General features: G+C 46.3%; 1 protein-coding gene across 1 annotated transcript; it reads right to left on the minus strand.

The window, feature by feature from the left end:
* Positions 1-175: 175 nt before the first annotated feature.
* On the minus strand, positions 176-27,981 carry LOC149362744 (carbohydrate sulfotransferase 5-like). Its single transcript, XM_089568369.1, has 5 exons — positions 27,787-27,981; positions 14,524-14,689; positions 10,926-11,479; positions 6,249-6,728; positions 176-205 (listed from the first exon to the last, which is right to left on the minus strand). Exons 1-5 carry the CDS (start codon positions 27,979-27,981, stop codon positions 176-178), a joined length of 1,425 nt encoding a protein of 474 aa, XP_089424495.1.

Below are 27,981 nucleotides of genomic sequence, written 5' to 3' on the forward strand. Positions count from 1 at the left end.
TGCAGCATACCTGTCGGTGCCCGATTCTCGTGTTAGGCCAGCCGACACTGCACAGTCTACCCTCCAGAGCAACGGAATGGATTCATTTCTTTTGGCTGACATGTCTGGCTCCACCACGTAATACACAATAGGTGGCATCTGTACTTGTGGCCACTCCATGTCATCGTACTATTCTTCAATTTCGTTCGGATTCTGGTACTCTTCGCTTCCTGGAAAACAGTGACTGAACAGAATATTGTAGCAAGATAAAATTACAGCACTTCAGGCGTATACAGCCAGTAGTCCGAAGCGTTGTTCTGAAGTACATATTAACCAGTAGTAGGAGTGTTTACTTTTCTGCGTGAGTGTTCCACGCAGGTATTTTTGAGGCAACTAGAAAGATTACTTGCTGGGCACAGCATTCTACAGACTGTCGCAGCGCACTGCTATGCACTGTAAAGGTCACCTTTGTGTAATTATAACTGGTAAGAAACTGAAGAAGCCTTTACGGATTAAGGAACCGCTCGACTTAGTGTGACCTATTGATATTAAAATAGCTTTCTTATTTGCAAAGTCTTTATTTCTATTCTTGCTATTAACGCTGTGCACTTTCCTTTCACATATCCTTGCAAAGGAGCACCTGCTGCTGATGTCGCTAAGATGTGTTTCGTCCGTGACCCCTGTGAAATATAACCATCGGTAATAATTTTGTGAAATGATGCAGCAGCACTTCACGTTACGTGAAACATTTCTGTTATAACTTCTCACACTGACGAGTGATTGCATAAAGACAACGGCACTGTAAATGCAGCTATTCGACAGTACTTGAAAGCCCTGATGCACTGCAGAAATGTCACACCTGTTTGATGGAAATAAATGTCCGATAAACAAGCAGCACTTAAAAAATCGAAAGCTGCAGCTCTGATGCGTCCGCCTTGCATCGTGACACCTCATTCTTCGACCAAATACTATCTGCAACTGGCGTCATAATGTTAAGTGCCCAGTTTTTAAAAAAATATGCCTATTAGGAAAATTCAATCAGCAGGCATACAGTGCCCACCTGGCCACATGCACGCACTTTCTTCCTCTTTCGGCATTAAGCAGCGGCCGAGAGGGACCCAGGAATTATACTACGCAGATACTACACAGCAGGCGCATCAGTTTCGAGTGCTTAAATTGCATCGCGTTCGACAGCCAGATGCCTCTCTACTACATCTTTTTCCAAGAGTAGCGAAATGTCAGACGACGCGAGGCACCACGTCCAGGTTCTTGTGCTATTGCGACACTTTGCTCCGATGCGCAGCGCCGATGGATCCACTGGTGCTCCGAAGAGCGCGGCCACACGCTCGCATGTTCACCCTGAGAGATACGACCCTACGTGTGTAGGCTTCACCAGTTATTTAACCGTAAGGAGGAAGTAATCAAGAAATTTATGCAAAGCCAATACGCGCAAACAGCCTTCTGTGCGCTCATGCGCTCGAGCGGTGCCTTCTCCACATAGCCCAACTAAGACAGTACCGTTATTTAGGATAGATAAGGGGGAAAGTGCACTGAAAGGCGCAGTCGAATGCAGTTGCAATCGATTCGTGTCTGAAGCGCAACGCATAGCAGACCGCTGGAGCGCTTGATAGCAACACCTCTATGCTGTTATCTCGGAACGGAGCGGTTTTTCTTTTATGCTAGAACTACAAGAAAGAAACGCTCAGCAAGTTTAATGCGCGCATTCATAAATGTATGCAGTACGGATACCAGAAAGCCGTTAAATGAACTGCAAACACTTGCTTAGAAGCGCATGCAGGATCGAAACACTCACCTCCAATGTCGACTTTCAGCAGAACTTGCAGGACACCTTCCGCGTCGCCGCTCGTCGAAGCACGCGCCATTTTGTTCACAGTTGCTCAGTGCAGAGAGAGCAAAATTTTTGAGGTCGAAATAATGCATGAAACGGCTCTTGGATAAGGCTGAACAGCTTGGCGATTACTCACTGCCTGTATTGCAGCGGCGACCACCCCAGCCTGCATGGCGGAGAAATCGGCCAGACTCAAGTGGGTGCTGCTGTCGAAAGATGGCCTCATGCAACTGAAAATGCTGTAGCGTTAAAGGCGCTTCCGGCGGCCCTGACGGCGCCCGCTTAAGTACTCATGCATAGAAAAAATTCTTGCCTCACGTGTTTCGGAGTCCTATTACTCGCACGACGGGTCACCGAAACTGTTGACGCTGGTGAGTTTTGTAGATAGAAAATTCAGCAGCTTTTCTCTTTCTGTATATCATGGGTTCCATATAATGTATTCGTAGCTGTTCAAAATGAATTTTGTGTTCATTGGATTTTCCGGCTCTTGCCGTAAATTTGTTTTCGCACCGGACAGTAAATTAAAGTGAGCAAACGAAAACATCTCGCACTGAGCAAATTTTACATTTTTTATTTTATATATCAAAGTCACATAGAAAAGTAAACAGCATGATAAGGCTAATTAAACTCATCTATATCCAGAATTTTTTTAGTCTGAACCTGTTCGAACCGGCTTGGTCCAGCCCGAACCGGTTCAAGCCGGTACGGAATGTCGCACTGGAGCTGAACGCGACATAATAAATGATTTTTAGCGCAACGGGGACACAACACAAGAACGACAACACGGGCGCTTACTCCAAATTTTTAATCAACAGACAGCATACGAAATATATAGCCCTCCCAGCGTATGCGCACGCTTACAAGACACCCTGACACACCATGCATCGTTCTTATCACAGTATCAAGGTACTCATGTGGGCTAGTTGGTGTACATCAGACATAACTTCACCAGCGAAAGAACGAGACACGAGGAGAAGAAGAACACAGGACAACGTTGGACTAACAACTGAAGTTTAATCTGGAAATGGCCAACCTAGGTCACCAGAAGACGCATGCGTATCAGACACACCAAACAAAACAAACAGATACATAAGTGGCAGATCACCGAGGAGTGGATACGCGCTCCAACACTGGCAAACAACAAAATACAGATAATATGCCTATCAATCTTGCACGCGCACACTTCTGCTTAGGAAATCAACTTCCTTGCTAGTGAGATGCAAGGACGGTGCACTGATGCATGTGTCACTGCCTTGCAGCCTAATATGAAAGGCCTCAAGGATTTCCCTCTCCTCCCTGTTTTTCCCTTTTCCGATAGCAGAAATGTTGTTAAAACCTGGAACACATTTTTTACAACTCCTTCAGTGACGTGGGAGAGTATTTTGATCTGACGAATTTTTCAGAGAATTATTATGTTCGCGTGCCCGGTCATTCACACATCTGCCAGTTTGGCCCGTGTACACTCTACCACATGACAGGGGTATCTTGTAAACGACCCGAGTCGAACAAGCAACGAACTTGTTAGCATGCTTAACAGTGCAGCTCTTGGCTTCTTCCCCTCCGTGCCGTTGTGCCACTTTCTTCAGGTTATGCGACACACCGTGAAGATAGCGCACTACTTCAACTTTCCTCCCATTCAGTCTAGCACTTCCGGACCCCCGTGCGTTCTAGTTTTTAATCTTCTGCAGCATCGACTCACCAACTGCAGTCAGCACGTCATCCGGATAACCCGCATCGCTAAGGCGACGTACTTGCTGATGAGGGCTCTCATTCACTGCATGTGGGCAGCTCTTCTGCAAGGCATTCCCTAGGCAAAGGTTAGCTATGGCTCTTTTAATGTGTGTGTGTCTGATACGCATGCGTCTTCTGGTGACCTAGGTTGGCCATTTCCTGATTAAACTTCAGTTGTTAGTCCAGCGTTGTCCTGTGTTCTTCTCCTCGTGTCTCGTTCTTTCGCTGGTGAAGTTATGTCTTATCACAGTATGCGCGACAAAAGTTTTTGCTCAGCTTCACATAGGAAAACAGAAGTGCCACTAACACAGCTCAGACCAGCATTTTTGATATGAAAGGCTTCCAGAATTTCACGAGCCGTCTGATGTCTACCCCTGCCCAAAATCCTCACCTCGCAGAACCGTGGTTTACAATTGGTGCAAGCCCTACAGTGCTCAAACAAGTCGCTGGCCTTCATTATTTTCAATATATCTTGCGTGCTTCCTAAGTCGGTCATTCACGCATCGTCCCGTCTGTCCAATATAGGATTTTCCGCAGGGCAACGGAATTTCGCAGACAACGTTGGTGGAACACTTAACGAAACGCTGGCCATGCCTCTTCTGGCAGCCGATCTTTTGGCTTTCGCAAGTTATGCGACGGCTGAGCTGCGCAAGCTTGCGGGGGGGGCAGAGAATGCAACCGCTACTTTAAACCGATTTGCCACTTTCTTCAGGCCGTGAGCGACTTTGTGCATCTAAGGTACCACTACACGCCTCTCATTTCCCGCTGGTTTATTTCTGCAACGCTCCAGCCTTCATCTACAGGAGCGTTTCCGCCACAGGGAGCAAGACCGACTCAGGGAAGCCGGCTTCAGCAAGCCTGTCCAATTGATTATAAAAACTAGCTTGCATCTCATGCACGCACGATTTCTGGAGCGAGGACTCCAAGCAGAGGGTTGCGATGAACCTCTTCACAACCTTTGAGTGGCAGAATTATACGCCAGGAGACCCTTTTGAGCACGAGGGGAATAAGCCCAGCAAACATGTCCATCTAAAAGCTTTAACTGTAAACCTGAAAACTGCAGCATGTCATTATTAGGTGGTTCAAAAGTAAAAGTTAGCCTTTTACCGAGTTGTCTAAAATCATCTGAAATACTATTCACCGTTGTCTCAGTCGGCAGAGTTCGATGCTTGTTTAAAACAATTAAAAAGTCGTCCACATAACGGAACACGTTTAGGACCTTGTCATTGTTAGTATGGTTAAAACGATCGTTTAAAGAGCGATCGATAAATGATAAAAAGATGTTGCAAAGTAATGGGGCTATGCAAGAGCCGATGCAGATGCCTTTATTTTGCAAGTAAGGTTGCTCTTCAAAAGAGATAAAAGTGCTGCTAAGATAAAATTGTAAAAGGGCTGAAAAATTATCTACCTTGATACCAGCAGCATTTTGGAAAGAGACAGCGCCGCTTTCATCAATGCATACTTTAACAGTAGCAAAGAGTTCAGGACGCGCCACTGAACAAAACAGGTCTTCCACATCAACAGAGAAGGCAACCCGGAACTGAACACGGAACCAAACTCAAAAGCCGTGAACCCTAACCCGAACCGAACATGAAAAAATTTCGGTTCACCACCCTGCCCGTAATATCCATATCAATGTTTACAATTTCGAAAACTCAGTTGTTGTTGTTGCCTCAAAAGGATGTTACTCTCGGCGCTTTGGCCCAACAAACTTCTACAATGCGCCTAAATACCTGAGCTTAGAAAAAGCTGGCAGCCTAAGCGATCCCTTCAGTTCACGTAACTTGTCTAAGCTGCGAAGTTTTTTGGCCCACAGGGCCGAAGGTGAACTGCTTTTTCGAAATTCTAAAAATAATATGGGTATTATTTACGGTGGGCTACACGAATCAATAAATAAGGAGACTGACAGTAAAAGTTTAAAGTGAAATATGGAATTTTTGCTTACAAGACTATACTTGAGAGCACGTCTCAGCTATAAGTATTCTGCTGCACTGCACGCTGGAAAAAAACACGTTCTTACAAGTCAAAAAACCTATTTTGAAAAATTTGCCCTAACCAAGCGGATTCGATAATGTCAGCAGTTATGGTGAATGCCGCTCTAGGTTTTGTGCGCCTTCATAAATGAGCGGAAGAAAGGAAGAAGAACGCACGCACTTGCCGCTAGAGGCCGCAGGCGCCCCTGAGATTCCAGCGCACTGCACCAGAAAGCAGCGGTTGCGATTTCAAGCATGCTGGCCTGGTTTCTTTTGACCACCATTGTACGTAGTAGACCCTATGTGTCCTATTCATAGCCGTTATGGCTGAAAGCCAAGGCAGGCCATCTATTCAGGCGAATACATATAAATAAATAGATTTCTACACCTGCACAGGAAATGATTGCACCAGATGGCTAGGTCACGCTCTACAACGTGAGTAGGAAGCAGGATGCTAGGACAGCAGTCTAATAACAACTCCCAGTTTAACATTCTAAATAACAACGAACTCAGGCTGGACACCTTGAAACATCGTGACGATAGGTGGACAATGGGCACATGGCATAGATTGAGTCATATTTTTCCTGTCATGAAATAAAACGTCCAGGAGCGAACCTTGACAATGTCATCTAAAAGCCTATAGACTCAGGGATATATCACAGTTCAAACAAGAGCATTCCTTACTCCCTCCTCCGCTCTTTTTGGGCAGTGACAGCGTAACCTAGCCTTTTCAATACGTCGCCGCAGAACCTCTCGACCGAGCGAATGGCCTCCTTCGACAACTTCTTGGTCCAGCTCCTGATGGTATCCTTCGTGTTTCTCTTGGTAGAGTACAGATCCTCCATGTCCTGTTTGTTAGCAACGGTGTGGTCCTTCACGAAAGACGTCACGGAAGGTCCGTAATCTAAACCGAGGCGGGAAAATAGTGTCTGTGTTTCGTTAAGGGGGTCAGCAGCCACGTCTTCGAAGCGAACCCTATGCTTTCGGTTCAGCCACCTTTCACCTGAAAGATTTTCAAACGCGTCAAGGTCCTGACGCATTTGTTTACACAGAGCCTTTGCGCGTCCACATTCCCCGACCTCCATGCACCAAATGATGTTCCGACGAGAAGCGTAGATCGCCCGTGGGTCCCGCACGAGGTGAACCACTTGTACTTGCTGCGCAATATCCGAGTTCCGGTTTATCCAGGCCACCACCTGCGCCATTAAAATGATTCAGAGATACGCAGTATTCGAGGGGATAACGAGGCATTGCGATGTCACTTCGTAGTGTGTTTATGCAATAGTCGTTATGCAACAGCAAGGGGGCAAGAGCTGTGCGAGAATGTAAGAAATTTTGCTGAAAGGACTAAAATTTTTGAGAGTGTGAAATCTAAATAACCACATTCATTTAATGAGTACGGTGGGTATTAAGGAATACATACTGTACGAACCAGGAGGAAAGGTCATTGTTACTGTTAGCAAATTCAGTGGGTACGAGAATGGCTGAGGAGGTGCTATCAGGATCATGCACGTTTCAAATTATTTTAATGCAAAAACATTATGGGCACGTTTAGCTAAAGACAAGCGCTGAGGCGTCAGTGCGCAGCCACTACCTCAGTACCCCTAGCATGGCTCAGTTCAGCAATACTCCACCCCTTAACTAACTTGAAGCGCTGCCAAAAACCGAGACCTCTCCAGCCAATCAAGGAGAGCGCGTTAAACGAGTTCCTCCGCGGCTATTAGTGTACTATCGCGATGGAAGCAAACGTGAACAACGCGGCATCTACACGTTCCGCTGTTCTAATTACTTTTAATCGCCCTTTTACCTCGGTAGTAAAAAAAATTGGAGGCTTATCAAGGTTAAGCCCAGTGGATGCGTAGCATGTCCTTAGCGTTTGGAGGCATCTTGACCGCATCCACGCCCGGCGCAAAGACGCTGGCGCGGTTGCGGGCACAGAGACTGACGCGACGGCGGGCGCGCGCCGCCTTATCCCTGGCGTGACGTCACATATCACGTGATGCAGCGACGGTGGCGCCGCCACCGCGTCGCGCGCGACGGCGCGAACCAAAGCGTGGAGGCCTCCGCCGGGCGACGTCCGACGGCGCAATATGAGGCCCCATCTGCAGCCGGTGTGACTTCATCACGTGACGTCACATCATGTGATCTCACTTCAAGGTCAATGGTAGCCACCGCCGGGAGGCGACCGACGGCGCGATATGAGGCCCCATCTGCAGCCGGTGTGACGTCATCACGTGACGTCATGTCACGTGACCTACTTGAAGGTCACTTGAAGGTCAGTGGTGGCCACCGCCGGGCGTCGCGCGAAGGCCCGAAACCTACGTTAATATGCTTCGCATAAAAAAGAGATTTGAGTCGTCCTAGAATGCATCACGGATGACTCTCGCGTCATTTCGCTCCGCCGAAGTAAAAGCTTGTTGGAAAGAAGTGCGATCAGCGGAGCGCCTAGGCTTCGATATGTTCGCGTTTATTTCCATCGCCCCTATAGGTGTCGTCTGCTCGCGGCGTACGGATACGTGGTTAGAAACGAGTATAAACCGACGCTGTATACGTACCATAAGCGTATGCACGCTTGCGTACGCTAAAGGCAAGCATTTTTGGGTACCTTACGCCATTGGTCACGCTCGCAAATTAGTTATGCCTATAGACCGTTTGCCTCCGTTTGAGACCAGATGGCGCCACAGGCGCTCTCGGAACACGGCGCCATTATTCGCCTCGTAAGTTGCCGACGTTTACGCCTCGACACAGAAGTGAAAATTTCGCGGGTGGCTCTCGAATGGGTTCTTTCTAAGAAGATGTGGAAAGGCAAAGGGAAAACGTGCTGTGTTGTGGATTGTAACAATTGTGACAGAGAGTTAAAGGTGCGTGGTGCGATTGTTTGCGAGCTTCACCGGAACCGAACTGCACAAGACCGTACTGCCCCTGTTCGCGCACGTTTTCCCTTTCCGAAGGGGTGAACGCAACAAACACGTCCGCCAGCGCTTGATAGCAAACATAGATAGAAAGGTTTAGATCTTCGAAAATCTTCGAGGGTAAGTGCACAACGTAGCCGCATGAACAAGCCGCTCTGCCGCCGAAACCGTCACTTCCTGCTTTCAGCTGCTGTGCAGTTGCATCTGCGTGTGTAGCGAGACCACATTGCTCACAAGTTAAGGTGTTCTGCCATTAGTAAAAGGAGCTCCCGAGGCCGAATTAGGAAGGGAGAAGAAGGACGACTTACGCTCCAACGGACCGCTACTGTAGATTGTGCCGTGCACAGCCATGCGACCCGACAACGCTTATCATCAGTCCGTGTATTACATGACGTCTCTGTGCTACTGTTTACTTCGTTCCAAGTAGCGCGGTTTTCGTGAAGCATATTCGGAATAATGCATTTGCGTTACGGCTGCTGTTCTGGGCTGTTGTCGCTTCCTCGCGATGCAAGCGAGACAGTCACTAAAAGTGACTCGGCAGGCCAGCGCTTAGAGTGAAGCTGATTACTTACGACCGAAGAGACCTCGAGGATTTTCATGTTTGGAAATCGAGCGTACGACAATTTATATGTGAGCGCACGACAATTTTATATGTGCGCGTACGAAGTGGAGCGTACGACAATTTTATATGTGAGGCTGACATAATTGTAAACTTCCTGTAGTATGAACGCGTTGCCATGTGCGCGTTATAAGGAATATATTGCGGGCTCCTTCAAAACGATTGCACGCCAGCTCTTAAAGGCTGCTTGATGCATGGTACTGTTACCATGATAGTTAACATTTCTCTGTCGTGGCCTTTCTGTGTTTAACAAACCAGTACAGAATATTTTAGATTTCCCAAGCAGAAACGAATGCATACGATGTCCATGTCAGCGTTTTAGAGCGGGGTCTTCATGCATGTACATAATACGACAACGACCTGCGCTTTCGCAGTAGCATTAATCCTTGCCGTTTTAGATACTAATAAAAACACTCAGCGAAAGCCTTCAGCGGATGCAAAGACAAGCATCCATCCCTTAGCTAGAAGAGGAAGAGCTGAGTGGCTCTTGGCGATATGAGGCCCGATCATGTTTTCACGCCTCAAGTGATCAAATTAGGGTTCTCACGTGTCCTTCGAAGCTTGGTCAGACTATAATGTCGTCTTCCTACTCCTTTACAACCGTATCATCCGAAACACTGCCTGTCAGAGACGAACCATCAGACGCAGCAGCCGTCCCGACGAGGCATATGCCGAGCATGCAGTCAGGAGGCGCGTAATGGCAGCGTGATCACGTGATCAAAGATGGCAGCCCCCATGATACGGCGCTGTAAAGCGTCTATACAAACGGAGACGCAACGATACGCTCAACCTAGTGGCAACATCTGGTCGCTAGAATGGCAAGCATTTTTGTCAACAAACCAATACTGCTTCTTAAACCGGCACTTGAAATAAAAACTAAAGCAAGTTTATAGCTGATATGATTTGTTATAGGCGTGATAAGACGAATCGAAAGCGCGGTCGCAATTTATTGCCAGTGAACGTACCGGAACCGGCGTCAAACAGCTGCGAATTTAGTCAGAGGCGAGGCTCGTGTTTCGAAGGGCGCCGCCTTTTTCGAAACTGTTTTAGAGCACGCACTAGTCGAGCAAGCTGAACTCGGAAAATCGCGTAGGGAAAACGGAACTCGGAAAACGCGAGCGCACGTTAGGGCTTGATATGAAATAGCGTTTGACACATGCACAGTTTAAATCGCGCTATCCCATCTGCTCGTATGCGCATTTTGGGCTGGCACTACATTCCGCAGCGTCAGAACATCAGCTGCGCACTGTTGGCTGCTTTGGTAGTGCTGCGGGGAACTACTGGGATGTAGCATGGCGCTCGCACCAGAAGCATGCGAGCATAAGACGCGAAGGGAAGCGCCAACAAGATTTGTTCGTTGAATCGGACTGTCAACGTTGTGCACCAGCACAGCTCCTAGTGGGTCGTGCTGCGTTTGGTCTTGTTCGAGCTTCCCTTTGTCATGAATGCTTCCGGTCCCTCGGCTAGAGAAGATGTGCGGTGAAAGCGGCAGCGAGAGGAAGAATTGGCCATGGATCTGCGGTGCGATCAGCTGAACTGGAAGCAAAGCGCAGATAATGCGAAGAGCCCGCAGAGGCCTGGCTGCTGACACTGCGCTGATGCCGATTTGCCACATCACACTGAATGATCAGCCATGAATTCGTCACGATATCAATAACTCGAACCTATTCTCTGAGTCATAGTCTTGTCATTCGGTCTCTTAGAATTAGTCGCATCATTACCTTCTATCCTATGGTCAAGACTCTTTATTAGGCAGAAATGATTTTTACTAACAGGATAGAACTACCACATAGTTCTTTTCACTCATTTTCTCAAGCTCCCTGTCAAGGCCCCTCGTATAAGTGCAATAATGCCGCAAATACCTGTGCGATGGAGAGTCGTGTGAACTTGAAAACTTGAGTTTCAGCCCTTGAGCACAGAGCGCTGATGTGGCCTGGGGATGAGCACGATGGTCCAGATCTACAAACGTCCGCCAGGAACCGGTTGTGCACGTACTCTGAACGGCTCTCCTGCCAGAGCGTGAACAAAGGCGCATTGTACATCCGGCACCGAACGAGCTCGTCAAGAAGGGCGAAGGCGAGCTGTTCTCTGCCCGGTCCAATGCCACCCGCTTCGTCGAATGGCTGTAGGGGTTCGAAGTGAAAGTAGGTCTTCGGACCCGAAGAAAGGAGTTCGCCAAAGAATGAAGATCCTGATCTGTAGTAGGTGACAATGAGCACTATCCTAACGCTGGTAGTCGGGACGACAGGATACGTTTCCAGGGCCCTTTGGAAAGCGACTGGCAGTGGACCGTCTAGTGATGAGTCCAAAACGGCGCCTCCCTTTGGTTCAGAAGTTTCTTTGGCCGAGGACCTGGAGCCACTTCTATTTTGAGCATTTTGAACCAGAAACTTTGCTCGTTTAGCGTGCGTAGGAACTGCGAAGAAAAAAAACAACAGGACAGTTGTTGCGATGGATCCTGCAAGAGATTTCTGTGAGGCTTTAAGACACGGCTCATATCTTCGATAATAATCAGAGATTCACTGCATTCAGGTAGGAATCACTTATCTTGGAGAAATTCAACACAAATTGGAGGCCACGTAAGCCCCGCCTTATGGGTATGACGTGATAGCGTCACTGTTTAAATGCCCATATATGCGGAATTGGTCATTCTGTCCTTTACATTCATACGTCGCTGGGTGTCTTCACGCCACTCCTTTTGCTATGGTGCAGCGGTTAAGTGACGCGCCACTGCCCTGGGATGGCAGGCGCTGCCACCGGTGGGGCTTCTGTTACCCAAGTTGCTTTTGCCGAGCAACCTCTCACGGTCAATAATTAATTGAACAGCCACCTGTTACGGTTGTCAGTTGCCTCACAATACGATGGGAAGGTTGCGACGACGCCGTAAAGTCACCTGACCTAGGTGGCCCACCTAGGGTAGCGCAGGTGGCCACTGTACGCCACACTGTTTTTCGCTCACAACGCCGACAACGCGGACGACCGATTTTCTGGATAACGAAGCCTTTAACACTGTCGCGTTCAAACGCACAGCCCACTATGGTCGCTGAGCTCCTAATTGGTGCTGAAATATACGTGCAGAAGGATACGTCACTGGACGTGAGTATCAACCTACTAATGAAAAAATCTATGATGATGTCGATCTGCTTGCTTGAGTTCCTTTCCCGCGTTACCCTTCCTGCACGCAAGCTCTTGAAGGCTAGGCGCCATGTATCTGACGCGAATTTTTGAGCAGTAGAAACTATGCACATATGTTCACTGCATGGACCTAGCATTTACCTTGGGCTATTCCATTGTGCCATCTTTCACCCAAGAAGAACATTTACCTTGTGTTCTTCCGTAAGGATAGCAAGGCACATTTTCCCGTCTTGTGACGACCGTTGGCACCTTGTTGGTGGCGGTAAACTTTATACAGTAAAGAGCTTTGCACCCTCCGAACTGAAAGGGGCCTTTAGTCTAGGCCTCCTACGACCATAGCTGTTTGCTGTGGCCGCTGAACTAGCAGTATTCAGCCTCCGAAGGTCTGCATGCATTTTTCGCATTCATGATTTCGGGTCCGGGAAAAGGAGGAACGCATCACAAAAACCCTACCATGAACGTCTTGCATAAGGGCATCAATTGGAACCGCATTACACAGATGAAGCACCTGGGGATCTACTATAAAGTGTTTTGTTAGAGAGCCTCAGGTTAAAATATAGATACCAGTACGACAGTTGCCAGAGTGGTAGCACAGCTCTTGTGGCTCGTTGCAGACAGATGCTTTGCGAAAACGACCGGAAAAAATTGCGGTACATCACGTTAACAGAAGGCCTCGTGGCGGCACCGGGACCATGCTGCGGAACTGCCCCCCCGAAAGATTCGTCAGAGTTCAGATGGATGCAAGCCTTGCGAAGGGTTTTGCTAAAGTTATCTGCAGCGTTGATTTCAACCTGCGCAGCTATGTTGTCTCATAGAAGCTCAGGGAAATGGCTAGCACACAAAAAATTTACTGCAGGCAGATCCTCCCAGAAAAAAAAAAAACACCGGGTAATTGCTTGCGGTACATCATGTTACCTTAAGGTTCCGTATGAAAAGCGGGGCCTACGCGGCACATCAGCTCCGCAAACGATCAATCCGTCATCTTTAGGGGGATGCCGGCCATGCAGAGAGCTCTGCAGAATTATGTACAGCGTCGTTGGCATCATATTTTCTTTGTAAGACCTGTGTGACGTTTTCCTCCGCGAAGCTTGGGTATGGCGCGTGGGAAGCCACGGCTAAAAGGATACTGTCTCTTGTAAAGTAGAAACAACTGCTCGTTGAAAATGCTGTTGCGATTCCTTTGTTGCAAGGTCGCGACAAAACAAAGACACAGTTCTACGAACATGGCTACATATGCATTCATCGTGACGATGCCTCTTGAAGCAGTCATAGCGCTTCGATAAGAAACGCTCTGGGATACTGGTGACCACGTTTACATCTTTTACGCTCGCTGCGATGTGGCAATACTTGCAGAACACTTAATGAGTTCGAACAGGTGCCTAATTTAGGGTGTTCCTTGGGATAATCACTTGAATAATTCCTTATTCTCCCTCCCCTGATCATATTCTGATTCGGCTAAGCAAAATCTTGAATTGCGAACCTGAAATGCCGCCGCGAAGACAGCAAAGGGTCTGTCAAGCGCGAGTGTTGGGTGAACCCTTCACACTGAAGGAATGAAAGCTGTGTGTTTGTGTGCGCGTCCGCACGGCTAGTGACGTGCTCGAAGTGCCACTGGCTGAATGACCACCGCTCTACGATCGACCGCAGCTCTAGTCGACAGCTTTAGAGTTGGTGCCTAGAGACGGATGGCAACAAGGTAGCCATGCGGGCTGCTGAGTGTGGGCCGACCATAATGAAACGAGCAACGCAAACGTGGACACAAGATGAAATGTGAACACACATCGCTTTACTGTGTACTTCTTGTGTTCCCGTTTTCGTTGCTGGTTACATTAAGTGTGTTTAGGCAACTGGCAGCAGGCACCACACATCGGTCGCAGCTAACCTTGCCGCCTTTTGAACTCGTGATGTGGCTGCCATTTCGAACGGGCCCTGCCTGTTGGAAGAGGGAAAATGAGCGCGTAACCGTGGTTGGTTTTGAGGAAATAATATTGCCAGATTTCATTACCTTTATTTGTGCGATTGCCGGGGATAGCGGCTCACACAAGACCCAATGAGGGGAGCGGATGCTCAAGAACAGCCTGGAAAATCTATGCGCTGATAACATAATTTCTCAATGGCTGCTGCTGCATTTAACTGTCTTGGAAAGAAAGGAGAAGTAAAATTTTTGGCCGAACCGGCCCATGGCTAACATTGACATGTATTGTTATCGGCAGTTTGAGTTTCATTGATTTCGTTTTTTTTAAGCCGGTGATGTTTACCGGTGCTCTCCGTTAAAACAATGAACACTGCTGCCTAATTATGAAGTGTGATTTATAGATTAGTTACCTTGTAATGCTTGAGATGAGTGCTCAGCCCCTGAGCAATGGCAGCACTTTGGCGATCCTTCTGACCTCTGTGTACTAATGATATAGAAGAGTATCAAGAAGCCTACTGCGGAGACAAGATATACGAAGCTTCGTGGCAAGCGACCCGTGAAGGCGTTGAACCTCATCTATAAAGAAAGAAAAGAAACCACGGACCCAGCACTTGAATATCAGCCGGAAAATCTCACTAAAGACACAAATAGGTAAAGCATATTGACAAGAAAGCATTATATTCAGGCTGCAATATTCGGGGGTGTAGGAATAAAGAGCATAAAACTTCTTTTCAACAGGTGTTTGTTTTTGCAGAAAAAACGAATTAACGGTGAATAGACAGTTTTTAGTTCGAAGCGATCACGACACTGATAATTATTTTGTATAAATGAAAAAGTTTGCAACCGCGACATCGTAGTGGACCAACCAACATTTGTTCACAGCTCAGCAGAGAATGCGGAAAGATGTGTTTCTAGAAATCGCTGAGTGAGCTGAAAAAAGCCTCTGCAGATCAACACTTCTAAAGTTCAATTCAAAACTTTATTTCCAACGACTCGTTGGGGGTCATGAGGCAGAAAAGCTGCCATTGGCAGCTTGAGGGTGCCTGATGCCCGTACAAGGCGGCAGCATATAGCCAACACAAAATCTGAACACTTTCACATAAATTGACTCATCGAAACACATTCCAAACACATCAAAACACAGCACAAGAAAGTATACAGTACGAAAAACATAAAGGCAATGAAAATACATTGAATACGATTAGCTGCAAAAAAACTGGGATGAGAAAAAAATTTCACGTGTCTGTTTTCTATTACATGCGCTTAAGTCAAAATTTGCTGACAGTAATTTGTTAAGCAAGCACGGCAAGTTGTGCGTGAGCGACTGTAGCATATAATTTGTACGTCTGCGTGGTATCAGCCATGTCTCAGATCCACGGGTGCGACAATCACTTTTCTGTTTCTGCAAATGCGAAAGGAATTTTATGAGGCTCTTAAACTTTTCATCGGAAAATAAGTATGAGTACAGTAGACGGAACTCGTAAATTTTTTCGACGCTTATTATGTTATACCGTGTGAACAATGGTGCAGATGAATGTAAATAGGACACATTTGCAATGCAACGAAGTGCTTTCTTTTGAAGAAGGAGCAGTGTTTGAATATTTGTTTGTGTGGTTGTGGCCCAAACCAGTGTACAGTAATTTATGTGAGAGAAAGTTCCATTTCGCAAACCTCAATCGCTGCCAGGCTGAAGTGTACCAAACGTGATTTTGTCACGTAGTTATGGGGCAGTCCGGCATTTACAAACTCGATTAAAGGCTAACAAAAGAAACTACTTTCGGGGCTGGCTAGCGGCCCAAAGTACTGAACAAATCGGCGGTGGCGATATATCAACAAGCGCGCTTAGTGGTCGTCGAAGCAGAGAATCACCGCTGGTTTCAGCCGCGCTGAATTTAGAGCTGTCAAAGAACCATGAAAATAGGGCGCCAAAACTAACTACTATCACCTCGAATAACTTAGGAGCAGTTGCGCGTATATGCGATCATTCGAGATAAACCTGTGTGTGTCTCGCGTCGCAACTGATAAAGCCGCGTGTCAGGGACTTTGAGCATGAACATGTAATCATTACTAAGATTTGCGGGAATATCTGAAGCTCAACACGCGATTCTTCTAACACGACATATTTCAAATATATCAGTTGCTTACAGATTTCTCGGAGCTGAAATTTTTAACAAAAAATCATGCGTCCAAAAGAGCCAATTTAAAATCATGGCTGCAATTTCGCACGTATCGCTAAAGGTTTATCATTATCTCCCACCTCAATCGCGTGGCATGTGATAGCGTGACAGCGCTGGGAATGCGGTCACACCATTGCTGGATGTCTGTCGGGACGCAAAAGTCGAAATGCGCGAGCGAAGGCACCGCACATAGGGCGGAAGCCACCTGCGGCTCGCGGGAGCAGATAAATTAAAAGACGCCATGCCAGCAATTTCTGGGATTTGCTCCCGCGTAAATCGACGACCTGGCACTGTTAGGCTGCTGCAGACGCCGTCGTTTGTATGGCCTGCTAGGAGGCGCAAGAAAATACGGGCATGCCCCCTTGCCCAGGCAAGTACGCCTCTGCGCAAAGTTACGGGGGGCACCTATCCACCGAGTGCAGGCTTTGATGAAACTCTTGGCAGTCGAGACCTTCCGCTAAAATACGCGAAAAGGTTCAAGTGATGGTTATGGTATACTTAGTCCTTCAAAACTCTTCGAAGTTAAGACTGTGCAGCCCCTTCAAAACATATGGCTGTTCCGTCTTTCTTTTGCGGCTTCTACAATACATAGCTTTATCCCGCATCTAACTTCCACCGTCCTGTGGTGTACAAATTGAGCTTTAGCATAGCCGAAACGTATACCGGATTACCGGACGTCTCCTGCGCACACGCAGTGACACGGATATGACCAGGTATAGTCTTGCGCAGCCGGCCTCCGATAATCCGATTTACAGGATGACCTGATTCTGCGCTGGTTCGCTTATAGCTATAATATAATGGACAGTGAGGGACAACACACATGAAGGAGAAGCGACACAAGACACGAGAGCCTTGTGTCGTGTCTCCTCTGGAATCCGGTATAAGCCCCCGCTATGCTCTCTCCATAATGCATCGCTGACTGCAAAATTGGTTTAAAGCAAAACCACTACCACGGAATCCATTACAGACGGAATGCTTCGTAGCGCTTGTATCTTGGTAGCTGTGCATTATATTTCTTCGTCTGCGGGTCACTCTTTCGGGCCCTCCATGCAGCGGGGCCCAGCACCGTTTCGAAAGTGATTTGACAGGAGTCATGAAGGCAAGGCTCGAAAATGGACTTGTACCAATTGCCAGCGACCTCATCTGGCAGCGGCAAAGCCATTAAGAACTGAGTGCACAGAAGTGATAAGAGAAATTGTTTCAGCGCACTACCTTTTGTCACGAATTATGATCTTGACGAAACAAAACTTTCAAAATATCAAAATATCACGTCTGTGTTACAAAACTTTTCTCTTAGATAAAAAAATCAATACTCCCTGGTATGTAATACTTAGATTTTTGTAGGATCTTTACATATCTGCATAATGACACTGCAAATTTCAAGATGTCCACTAAATTTCCTTTGACTTAATCACTGGTGAAGAAGTCATTGTGCAAACATTGCAACTTATATAAGGGCTTTTCAAAACGCTGAAGAGAGCACAAGAAGCGAACAGCTTCAAATAGCAGATTCCAGAGACACATCAGCGCTAGCGAAATTACTTGGAGGCGTCCTTCTTGAAAACAGTTTTACGCGTTCGTTCACCTTGTTGGTTTGAAATAGTTGTATTCGGATAATTGCAGGGGCTGTATTACAAGCTCCAGCCATTCTCGGCGCAGCATATTCCTGGAGTAACTTTTTCCGGCCCTCCATGCAGCGGGGCGCAGCACCGTTCCGAAAGTGATTTGACACGAGTCATGAAGGCGAAGAGCCAAGAGTACGCGAAGAACTGATGCTCCGTATGAAAGCTTCTAATTGAGAACTGCTCTGCTGGCATCATACTGGGAAGGTTGAGTGTTACAGTCACTTTGCTACTGCCACCAATCATTAGTCAGATCAAAATTAGAATACGCATCTCCCATCTGGTCTCCGAAACAAGCATATCTCTGTAATTATAACGAAGCAGTTCAATACCGAGCATCTAGATTCATTCATTCATCGTATTCTTTTCATATCAGCATATCATCCCTCAAATCACAGTCCAGCCTACCTACCCTTGCTCATCGCCGCTACATTGCTAATTTATGTTTGTTTCACAAGTTTTTTTACTCTGAGCTACGACAGGAACCCTACATATGCGCAAACACCACCACGCATCTCCCTCCGCACCGGCCATAACCAGCAAGTGTCACGACCTCGCACCTGCAGCACAACATTTTCTTCATCATTCTTCCCCCGGACTGCGAACGACTGAAACGTCCTTCCCTGAGAACTTGCTGCTATCACATGCCAATCTTTGTTCCTCGAAAGAATCACGCGTGTACTTGCTCAGTGAAAATCTTATATTTGTATAACTTACAACTTATCTGTTACTTATTCTGTTTTCCATTTCTTTGTGCCCGATCCCTTATGTAATACCCTCTAACGAGGGTCTTTAAGTTATTAAAGCGAAGTGAAGTGAAGTAGTATGCAGTTCTTTCAGGAAGGAGGCCAAAGGGCGTGGTGCCTGACTAGGGCCTTCCTCCCTTGGGTAAGCAAATTACATTCGGCAGATACGTACAATAGAAACAAATACAATAAATGTAGCCGTCACCGTGACACTTGCTGCCATGTTAAAAAAAAACTGCACAGCAGTGTTTCAGCACCTTCAGAGTTGTTGAAATTCATGCTGCTGGATTACAGGGAGGTATACAAGGAAAAAAATATGATCAGGTTAACTGTTATCAATTTACAGTATATCACAGGATGTACCGGAAAGGCGTGCAGTGAACACTGCAATCACTTTCCTCTTGTATATTTTTCGACTTCTGCATTTACAGAGGTCATGAAAATTTGTTTTCTTTCAAAAAGGTAGTGATTTGGTATCTAATCGTTTGGAACCCGCAATTTGTTCTTGCTTTTGGTGCTCTTATTGCCATGTGCCGAAGGTGATATGGGTTTTGTGGTAGCTCTGTTGTTGCAAAAAAAAACTGAGGTTCAAGAAGAATTCTGTTATACGTCTCAAGCGCTAGCGGAAGAATTTTTAAATGAAAAATTGTCAATAGCTTCAAGCTGTTCCACCACGGGTTCGTGCTATCTAAGCAACCTAGATTAGCAGTTGCTCATATGGCCCTTTTCTGAAGCAAAAACAAAGCATTTAAATTAGTCTGTGTTGAGTCTCCCCATATTAGCGAACAATAGTGAAGATGTGAATGAATTAATCTGAAATAAAGTTGATTTTTGAGCCATACTGGTAATAGAAGCCTAAATTTGTTTAGAAGGACCACTGATCGCGATATTTTCTTGATTAATATGGTCAGTCCGAGCAGGTATTCATTAAATATAACTGCAGGGAATTTTATTCACTGTACTCGCTGTAATACATTTGGATTTTATAATATGATTGGCTCATCATCTATGAGTTTCTTTTTAGTTCTGAATATTGCATACTTCGTCTTCGTGATGTTTAATTCTAACCTGTTTGCCCGCAACCATAAAGTAAGGTTTTCTAACCAGAGATTTGCTCTACATTCTATTGCTTGTAAACTCCCGTCATTAAAGAAAATATTTAAGTCGTCATCGTATAAACCTATTTCCGACCAAGGAAGAATATTAACAATACCATTTATGTAAACTAGGAATAGAATGGGAACCAGCATTGAGCCTTGTGGCACACCAGTGCGTATAAGGCCGCAGCTAGAAGGTATGTCGTTGATCATTGTGAATTGTAATCTGGATGATAAGTAGCTCTGAATAAGACTAAGCGCGGAGCCTCGCAACCCATAGAATTGTAATTTGCGTAGTAAAATTTCGTGACAGACCGAGTCGAAGGCTTTTCTAAAGTCTAAAAAAGCCCAAGTGTAAAAATTCAGTTTTCTATATTGTTGAATATTTTGTCCTTTATGTGACGTAAAGCTTTTTTCGTACATTTACCTTTCTGAAATCAATATTGTTCTTTCGCAATAGCCCCGGTCTTAATGAAGTACGAAGTAAGGCGGGTATTGATGACTTGTTTTGCAATCTTTGCGAAGACCGGCAAAACGGATATTGGGCGATAATTATTAGGATCGTTATAGCTTCCTGTCTTATGTATCACACAAACTCTTGCTATCTTTCATTTACGTGGAAACCTTCCTTCTTAGAGCATTTGGTTGCATATATGGACAAGAAAGCTGCGATATTCTCAGATACAGCTTTCACCACCTCATCCTTAATGTTACCAGCTCCAACGGAACAATTATTTTTTAGACACATTATATACTAAGAGATTTCGACTGTAGTTGTTAGGGAGAGAAATACCGAAGGTTTTGGACAGCCTTTAAGATATGACATTGAATCAGTGCATGTTGTTTGCGCTTTCTGATTTATACATACGTCTTGAAGTGTACTTTAAACATATCAGATAAGGAACGACCTCTGACAGGAAAGTCATCTACCGCAATCGCTACTGGAGTTGGCCGGGTTTGTTTGATTAGGAAAAAATTAGGCGCAAATTTATTAGCGAACGCTTTTGTGTAATATTCCTGTTTTGCGGTTTTTAGATCAGTGTTGCGCTTATTCCTTACAGCTTTATATAAGTTTAGTATATTCATGTCTTTGTGCTTCAAAAAATAACCAAAGCGGTTATGTTTTTGCCTTAATCTTTTGTAGAGTTTAAAAAAAGTAAAAAAAAAACCACGGTGTTTTAGACTTTTTGTAGCTAGAGCGACAGACGAGAGGAAAGGCGCCATAATAGGCATTTTGAAATTTTTTTTCAAAGACATCGTAACAGTGACTAGGATCCTCTTCATTAAAAACAAGTGACCAGTCCACCTCTGAAATCATGCATCGAAAGCGTTTTATAGCTTTGTCATTAATTTTTCGATAGGAAGTGTTAGCTGCGCTACTAGAAAAAGTTCTACTCAAATGGCGCAAGGATGAAAAATGGAAGATGGTCGCTAACGTCGCAGGCCATCACACCCGACAGGACATCATTTGGTAAGAAGTCAGTGAAACATAGATGAAGAGCAGTCCCGGTAAGTATGGTAATTTTTGTTGGCAGGTTTATAACATTTGTACAGCAGTAGGTAGACATCATACCAACAAAATTCTTAGAAACTTTATTCTCTGTTATTTTATCTATGTTAAAATCACCCAACAGGACAACAGATTGGCTCTGTCCTGTAAGCGAGTGAAGTACACTGCCAAGGTAGGAAAAAAAGTGTTCAACTTTACCAGACGGGGGTCTATGAACAAGAATTATAATAACACCACAACATTTAGCAACGTACCTCAAAATCACAATCAACAACGGAAAATCACTGTGGGAGGCGTGTGATAGGCCATCACGAAAATACAGAGAGACACCGCCCCCTTTATTGCTGTCCCCGAACAAAGACACATCAGCATAGTCTTCAAATTGAACAACGTCAGATTAATCAGTGAACCAGGTTTCTGTAAATGCTAAAATATCAAATTTATGCTAAAGTAAATTCAGATATTGTCAAAGGCATCCCCTTTGCTTCAAAGAATTTGTGAGCTTAAACAAAACAAAGAAAATATCTTATTTGGATGGGAAGGTAATCCCATTACTGCACCATTAAATTCATGTATCGCGTAGTAACTGTGGTTTTCTGAAAATGCTTCGTAATCCATTCTGCTAGAAGAGGTAAAATAAATACAAGAACGCTCAGTTGATGGACGCTCACGCCTTCGAATCATCGCTTTCAACCTGCTTAGTTTCCTGGATATTGCACAAATCTCCCTCGCATGAAATCCGCAAAATTGGTTCTCCTGGGCCCTTACGAACCATCACATGAAGCAATAACCCATTTTCTGTGCCCTTGTGCGTGCCAGCCACTAAAGATGCTTGTTTCGACTGGTAAGGTCATCGTAGAAGCGGACTTCTGATTCACTATCAACCAATTGCTTCCTCCAGTTATCTTTTATTTTCCGAGAAACGAACCGCACTAGAATGGGAGCCTTTCGTCATTTTTTTGTGAAAAGACCGTGAATGCCATCAAAGCCGTCTTCAACAATTGAACGAAGACCAAGGAAAGCAGCCAACTCTTTGATTTTAGGCAACAGGTTTTCATTTTCTTCCCATTTCACCCCATGAATCTCTAGATTCTGCCGTCTACCATACTGTTCAAGTTCGTTCACTTGATCCTTTAAATAAGAAATCTCCTTCGCACTGCCGGAGTTTTCCAATGTTGTAAGACGCTCCTTAATGTCTGTTACGTCACGATCCTGCTTCGTTAGGCGCTTTAGCACTTCATAATACTTATCTGACATGTGTTGGACAGACACTTGTACATCAGTAACTATTTTCTTTAACTCAGGAAGTGCATTCATCGCCTCAACTAAAGGCATCAGAAGGCACAGCTTTTCTTGATATCTCTCACGATGGCCATTAGGGAAGAAGCCACTTGAACGACATCGATTGCTGGACGGCCGAGAAGTGCGCTCTAACGCCACTACACATGTCCGACATTTCCACTGCGCAATGCTGCTATCAGCCTTTTTGCTTTTGTAGCTTCTGGCTGTTAAACCTAAACATGTTTTTCCAACATGGTCGTTGAATTCGCACGCTATGCAGCTTACAAATGGGTCATTGGGCGGGATAGCAGCATGGCAGGAAAGACAAGCGTCCGGCTCGTCTTGAGCCGTATGATTAGGGATGGCTATCACTAAGCAGTTACACCCGCCAGCAGCAGCAGAAGATGCAATAAAAAAATAATAAAGGAAGCAAAGCCACCAACCTGCGAAGTGGAAGGAAAGCGTCAAGCGCCCTCTAAGACAAGGTTCGTCGATGTGCTGCAGCTGCTACTGCCGAATGTAAATGCGGAGCAATGATTCCCAGTATCGCCGAAGAAACCTCGGTAGTTGGAACGTGGTTGCTGGGGCCAATGGGAGCAGGCCAGGTTGCTTGGATGATACAAGGAGATACGATCCGCAATCTTCGAAACCCTACGTCGGTGTCGGCTGGAAATTCTTCAGATGCAGCGCAGCCGCAGTGGAGCCATGCGCCAAAGGTTGAGCTCGAACGGAGGCCCAGCCGTAAAACTGCGAAGTGGAAGAAAAGCGTCAAGCGCCCTCCAAGACAAGCGTCGCCGATGTGCTACTGCTGCTACTGCCGAATGCTTCTATTTCAAAAACATTTAGTCAGGTACACCTAATTCGAAAAACAGCATATTTCTCGCCATAAAGACGTGGCCTAGAAGTAGCGCATCTTACTCGAAATCCCAGGATGGGGGTTAAATTTTTTTTTAATGCAGTTCATCTACTTTATATGTTTACATGTTCCAATGACGTTTGCGTCATGATCCGGCCTTCTAATCACAAGTTATCTAATGCACTGAATCAATTTTCAAATCCCCAGCTCCACAGTTGACGTAACCATCTTTTCGACCAATCCAGAGGTTCCGCTTACGCCTCCGACGATGATGGCGCTGGAGTTCCGCTGACGTACGTCGCCGACGACGCCGTACTTTCTGCAAAACGGGAGCCCAGCAAGGCCGCAGAAAAGCCGTTTTTATTTTTTAGTGACCCCTCATTGCAGAGGCAATTGTACCTTCAGCTGGCGACCCATAGCTGGAATGTGCAGGTCTCTTAACCTCGGGACTTGGTTGCGTACGGTTGATCGTCCAATAGCAGCGTTAAATAGATGTTATTGGCTATTTTTTATTCTCATGCTACGTTCTCGACGGCTACATGGACGCGCTTGTTTTTTTCTATACCACCCATAGTGCTATCCAAAGGTTTTGCCTCTGTTACCCTCGGAAAGACGATGTCTTCTGAGACGAAGAGCCGGGAGTACACTAAGCACTGATACTCCGTATGAAAGCTTCTAATTGAGAACTGCTCTGCTGGCATCATACTGTGAAGGTTGGGGGTTAAAGTCACTTTGCTACGGTAGTATACAGTTGTTTCTAGGTGTCTAATTCAGCCAAGAACTTGTCTTAAAATTCCGGTATTTGAGGCGTCAGGTGGGACTTTCGGAAGATCGCTTGGTAGTTTTTACGAAAAGGCCTGTTTCATTGTGAATTTTGTTGATTTTCTGGTGCTTCAAAAGGAATGAATGATGATGCGCAGTATTTACGGTGCTGTGAAATAATGCATGAGAATAATTTATGTTCATTGCCATTCGACGCCACCATCAAAGTTCATCGGCAGTGCTTTAACGTCTAGTGTACGATCCACAGGTACTTGGTGGTGTCTCATTTTGGGTGATTTGAAGTGCAACTCTGCAGGGCACAGAAGAGAGACAACAATGTGGTTACCTGATAAACCGTTCTGCTTCTTTGCTATATCTATTCGCCCCGTCGCGGTGGCTCAGTGGTTACGGCGCCCGGCTACTGGCCCGAAAGACGCGGGTTCGATGCCGGTCGCGGCGGCCGAATTTTGATGGAGGCGAAATTCTAGAGGCCCGTGTGCTGTGCGATGTCAGTGCACGTTAAAGAACCCCAGGTGGTCGAAATTTCCGGAGCCCTTCACTACGGCGTCCCTCATAGCCTGAGTTGCTTTGGGACGTTAAACCCCAATAAATCAAAATCAATAACTCAAGCTATATCTATTCCCGTCTTTCTGGCACGAGGCTATCTCTGTCAGCACCGGGGACGCAGATAGGGGGACATGTTGAAGATAAGGAGACTTAGTGAAACCCAAACATAATGTACATGAGGCCCGTAATAGTTTTGAGGTGCCGAACACGCACAAAATCAGCGCGTGCGCGGCCCCGCTGCGATGCTGTCGCGCTATCGGGAACGCATTCATAGACAAGTTCAACTATTCTTCGAAGTATGTATATTGTTAGTCCCGAAATAACGCCGTCACTCTGGCTTATATTCTGCGTCGAGTCGTCGTAGGGTGTAGTGTTGGGCGGCATATGGTCCTCGCCTTCTTTTCGTAGCCGGCAAGCCGTCTAGCTTCTTCGCGTTGTCGGTAGGCAGCCAAGATGAGGTTGTCTTGATGGGTTACGTTTTGCAGACGGCGTAGAGCACGGTCGTTAGCCTCCCTTCCGTGGATGAACCTTAGCGATGCCATCTGGGAGGTGTCCTGCACCACTGTATTGTGCGGAAAGACGACGTAGTGGGAAATGTAATCCCAGGTTTTGCGTTTGGCGTCCTTGCACACTGTTGGCATACTGGCGATCACTTTGTACAAGCCCGACGTCTGCCCGTTATTTTGTGGCTTTTACACAGTCATCTTCCGTTGGATAGTTTCGTTGTATTGTAGGTTTGCTTGAGTGAGCTGGGCCGTAAACGCCGTTCTGCAGTCAGTAATGAGAACGTTTAGTTGGAAACAGGTAGGCTACGCCATTACATGTTCCTGCCCCGTCGCTTTTCTAAACGACGATGTTTTGGAGGCCGACGCTTCTTTCGACGGTGTAAATTTTAGTCTCAGAATTTTCGAGAAAATATCCGAGCACCGCAGTGGATTCCAAACAAAGCCGTAGTTCCTACAAGGCTACCGCTTTCGACGTTTCATTTAAATGGTACCTCTCACTTTAGCACTCTCTGAGAGGTTCGGGTTGCGCAGAAAGCTAATGAAAAAACATGGGTAATGCGCACACAGTCCGAGGAATCTGCACACAGCTATCTTGTCGGCTAGGTGCGGAAACTGTGCAGTAGCACCTGTTTTCTGTTGGTCTGGGAAAATTCCACCCTTGTTTAAATCCTGTTCCAGAAACAGCAGTTCCTTGTAGGTAGAGTGGCACTTCTGTGGTTTCATTATGAGACCGCATGACTTGACTGCCTCTAGCACTGTCCGAAGCCTTTTCAAGTGGTCGTGAAAGCTCGAGGCCACGGCAAGGACGTCATCTATGTACCTTGCACATATTTCCCACTGCAGCCTTTCACTCTTTCCTCTCATAGCTTCCAACTCTCCCCTGCCTGCACGTGGCAGCGGTTGTGGCTCAGCTCGAGCCAGTCGGCAGGCCCGCGCACTTTCCTTTCCATCCTTCCTTCAGTCGCAACAACAACGACAACCACTACAGCGTGTGAGCTCTCTCATTTGCACCATCAAGTGCGCTAGGTGTCGCCCTACAGAAGAGTGCAGCGGTCAAAGGCATAGTTGCTGAACGCTTCCGCCGTGCGGTCGTCTTGTGTGCATGACGCGCGCTAAAACTCAGTGAGGTGCTATCGCGTGGCATGTCACAGTGCGCATAAAACCACTGCCAGTTTCTTCTAGCTGTTTAGCGATTTGAGTTATTTATTCAAATCTTATTCAAGTTGATGGAACTTTTTCGGGCTAAACGCTTCAAACGAGCACAGCGGGAGAATCACCAGTTGACGCTTACTGAACTCTGAAAAAGTAGATCCGGAGGCTGGCAAAGTTACTCATTCTCAGTCGATTTTATGTTTGAGCATAAAAAACTTGTTCAGCGGTTTGGTATAGGTCAGCAAGGAATATTATTCGAAAGCACTTTTTTTTTTTAATGCGGACGCCATCGGCATGTACCTTAAAGCGTGATTAAGGTGTCCAAGTACCCATGAAGTCAGTTGTGCGACGTAGACCTCAAAATAATCGAAGTCTGGAACGTTGTCAACGCCAACCGAGCTAAGGCCGAAATCCTCATTTCAAATTTACCCAAAGAACGACGGGGGGCTGTTGCTCCAGTACCGCGTTTCTGCTGATGCGTGCAGAGCACATCTCTCTGTCACTACCACCATGTAGTAGCTTCTGAATTCAACGCTAATACTACAACTTTGAACTTTAAACTTTAGGGTTCGAATAATAGCCTGTTGCCTGTAATAGTCTGTTGCTTGTAATCCTCTTAGGCGGGCCCGGTGAGGAGGCTCTTTAAGTAATGAAACTTCTCCGCTTTCGATAAGCTCCGATTTTCATGCATCGTCTCGCAGAAGCATTCCCAAAAAGTCTGCCTATTGGCAAGATCACCGTTGAATGATTCTAGATGCAGTTTCGGGAGCTTTATGCCACTGTGCCTTGGTGTCGGCAGCGACGCTTGCGTCGCTTTGGTGCTGTGTACTGCAGGCGTAGTCGATTGCGAAGCTGCTATCCGAGTCTTGAATGGACCGATGGTATTTAAGGCCCGGTCGTCGTATTCGATGGCCTCGGTGAATTCTGTCTCGAATGCTTCCTCTGGTAGATGGTCCTCCAAGTCGTCGTTTAATTTTCGTAGCTCTTCATTGCTTACTTAGAGTCTGTGCAGCAGAGCAGTCAGTTGTTGAACGTCGGCTGTCGGCAGTGCTTCTGCTGTTTCCTGCTGGCTTCTGCTGGCGATCTGTTCGGATTTTACCGCTGTCTCCCCATCCCGGGTTTCGGCACCATGTAGTAGCTTCTGAATTTAACGATAATACTACAACTTGAACTTTAAACTTTAGGGTTCGAATAATAGCAGACAAATCACACGGGGACAAAAACTGAATAACGATAACATTGGCTGTATGCAGGAAACGTTACATGTCTTCTCCCGACGACTCCTCTTTTCGCACTGGTCTCGTCCACCCGCCTTTTCGGCCACAATGTTCACAACACGCCCTTTCTCCTCCCTTTGCACGTGCGAATGGATATGTGGCCAGATCCCTCAACCCCACACTTGCACTGTGGCCGGCATCTCCTGTTCTGGAGAGGGACCGCTCGCGGACTTGCATTGCAGAGCCGAAGCGCCGTTTGTTGTCGCCCGCCCGGCTCCCATCTGTGTCGCTGCCAATTAAGGGCGCAGTGCTCTCGGTGTCCTTCGGTCCATCGTCTTTTGGGGGCTGCCGTTCGGATGTCTCCAAGATGGCCAT

Source organism: Amblyomma mixtum, chromosome 2, assembly GCF_055824585.1.
Source record: "Amblyomma mixtum isolate Tamu chromosome 2, ASM5582458v1, whole genome shotgun sequence".
Lineage (NCBI taxonomy): Eukaryota > Metazoa > Arthropoda > Arachnida > Ixodida > Ixodidae > Amblyomma > Amblyomma mixtum.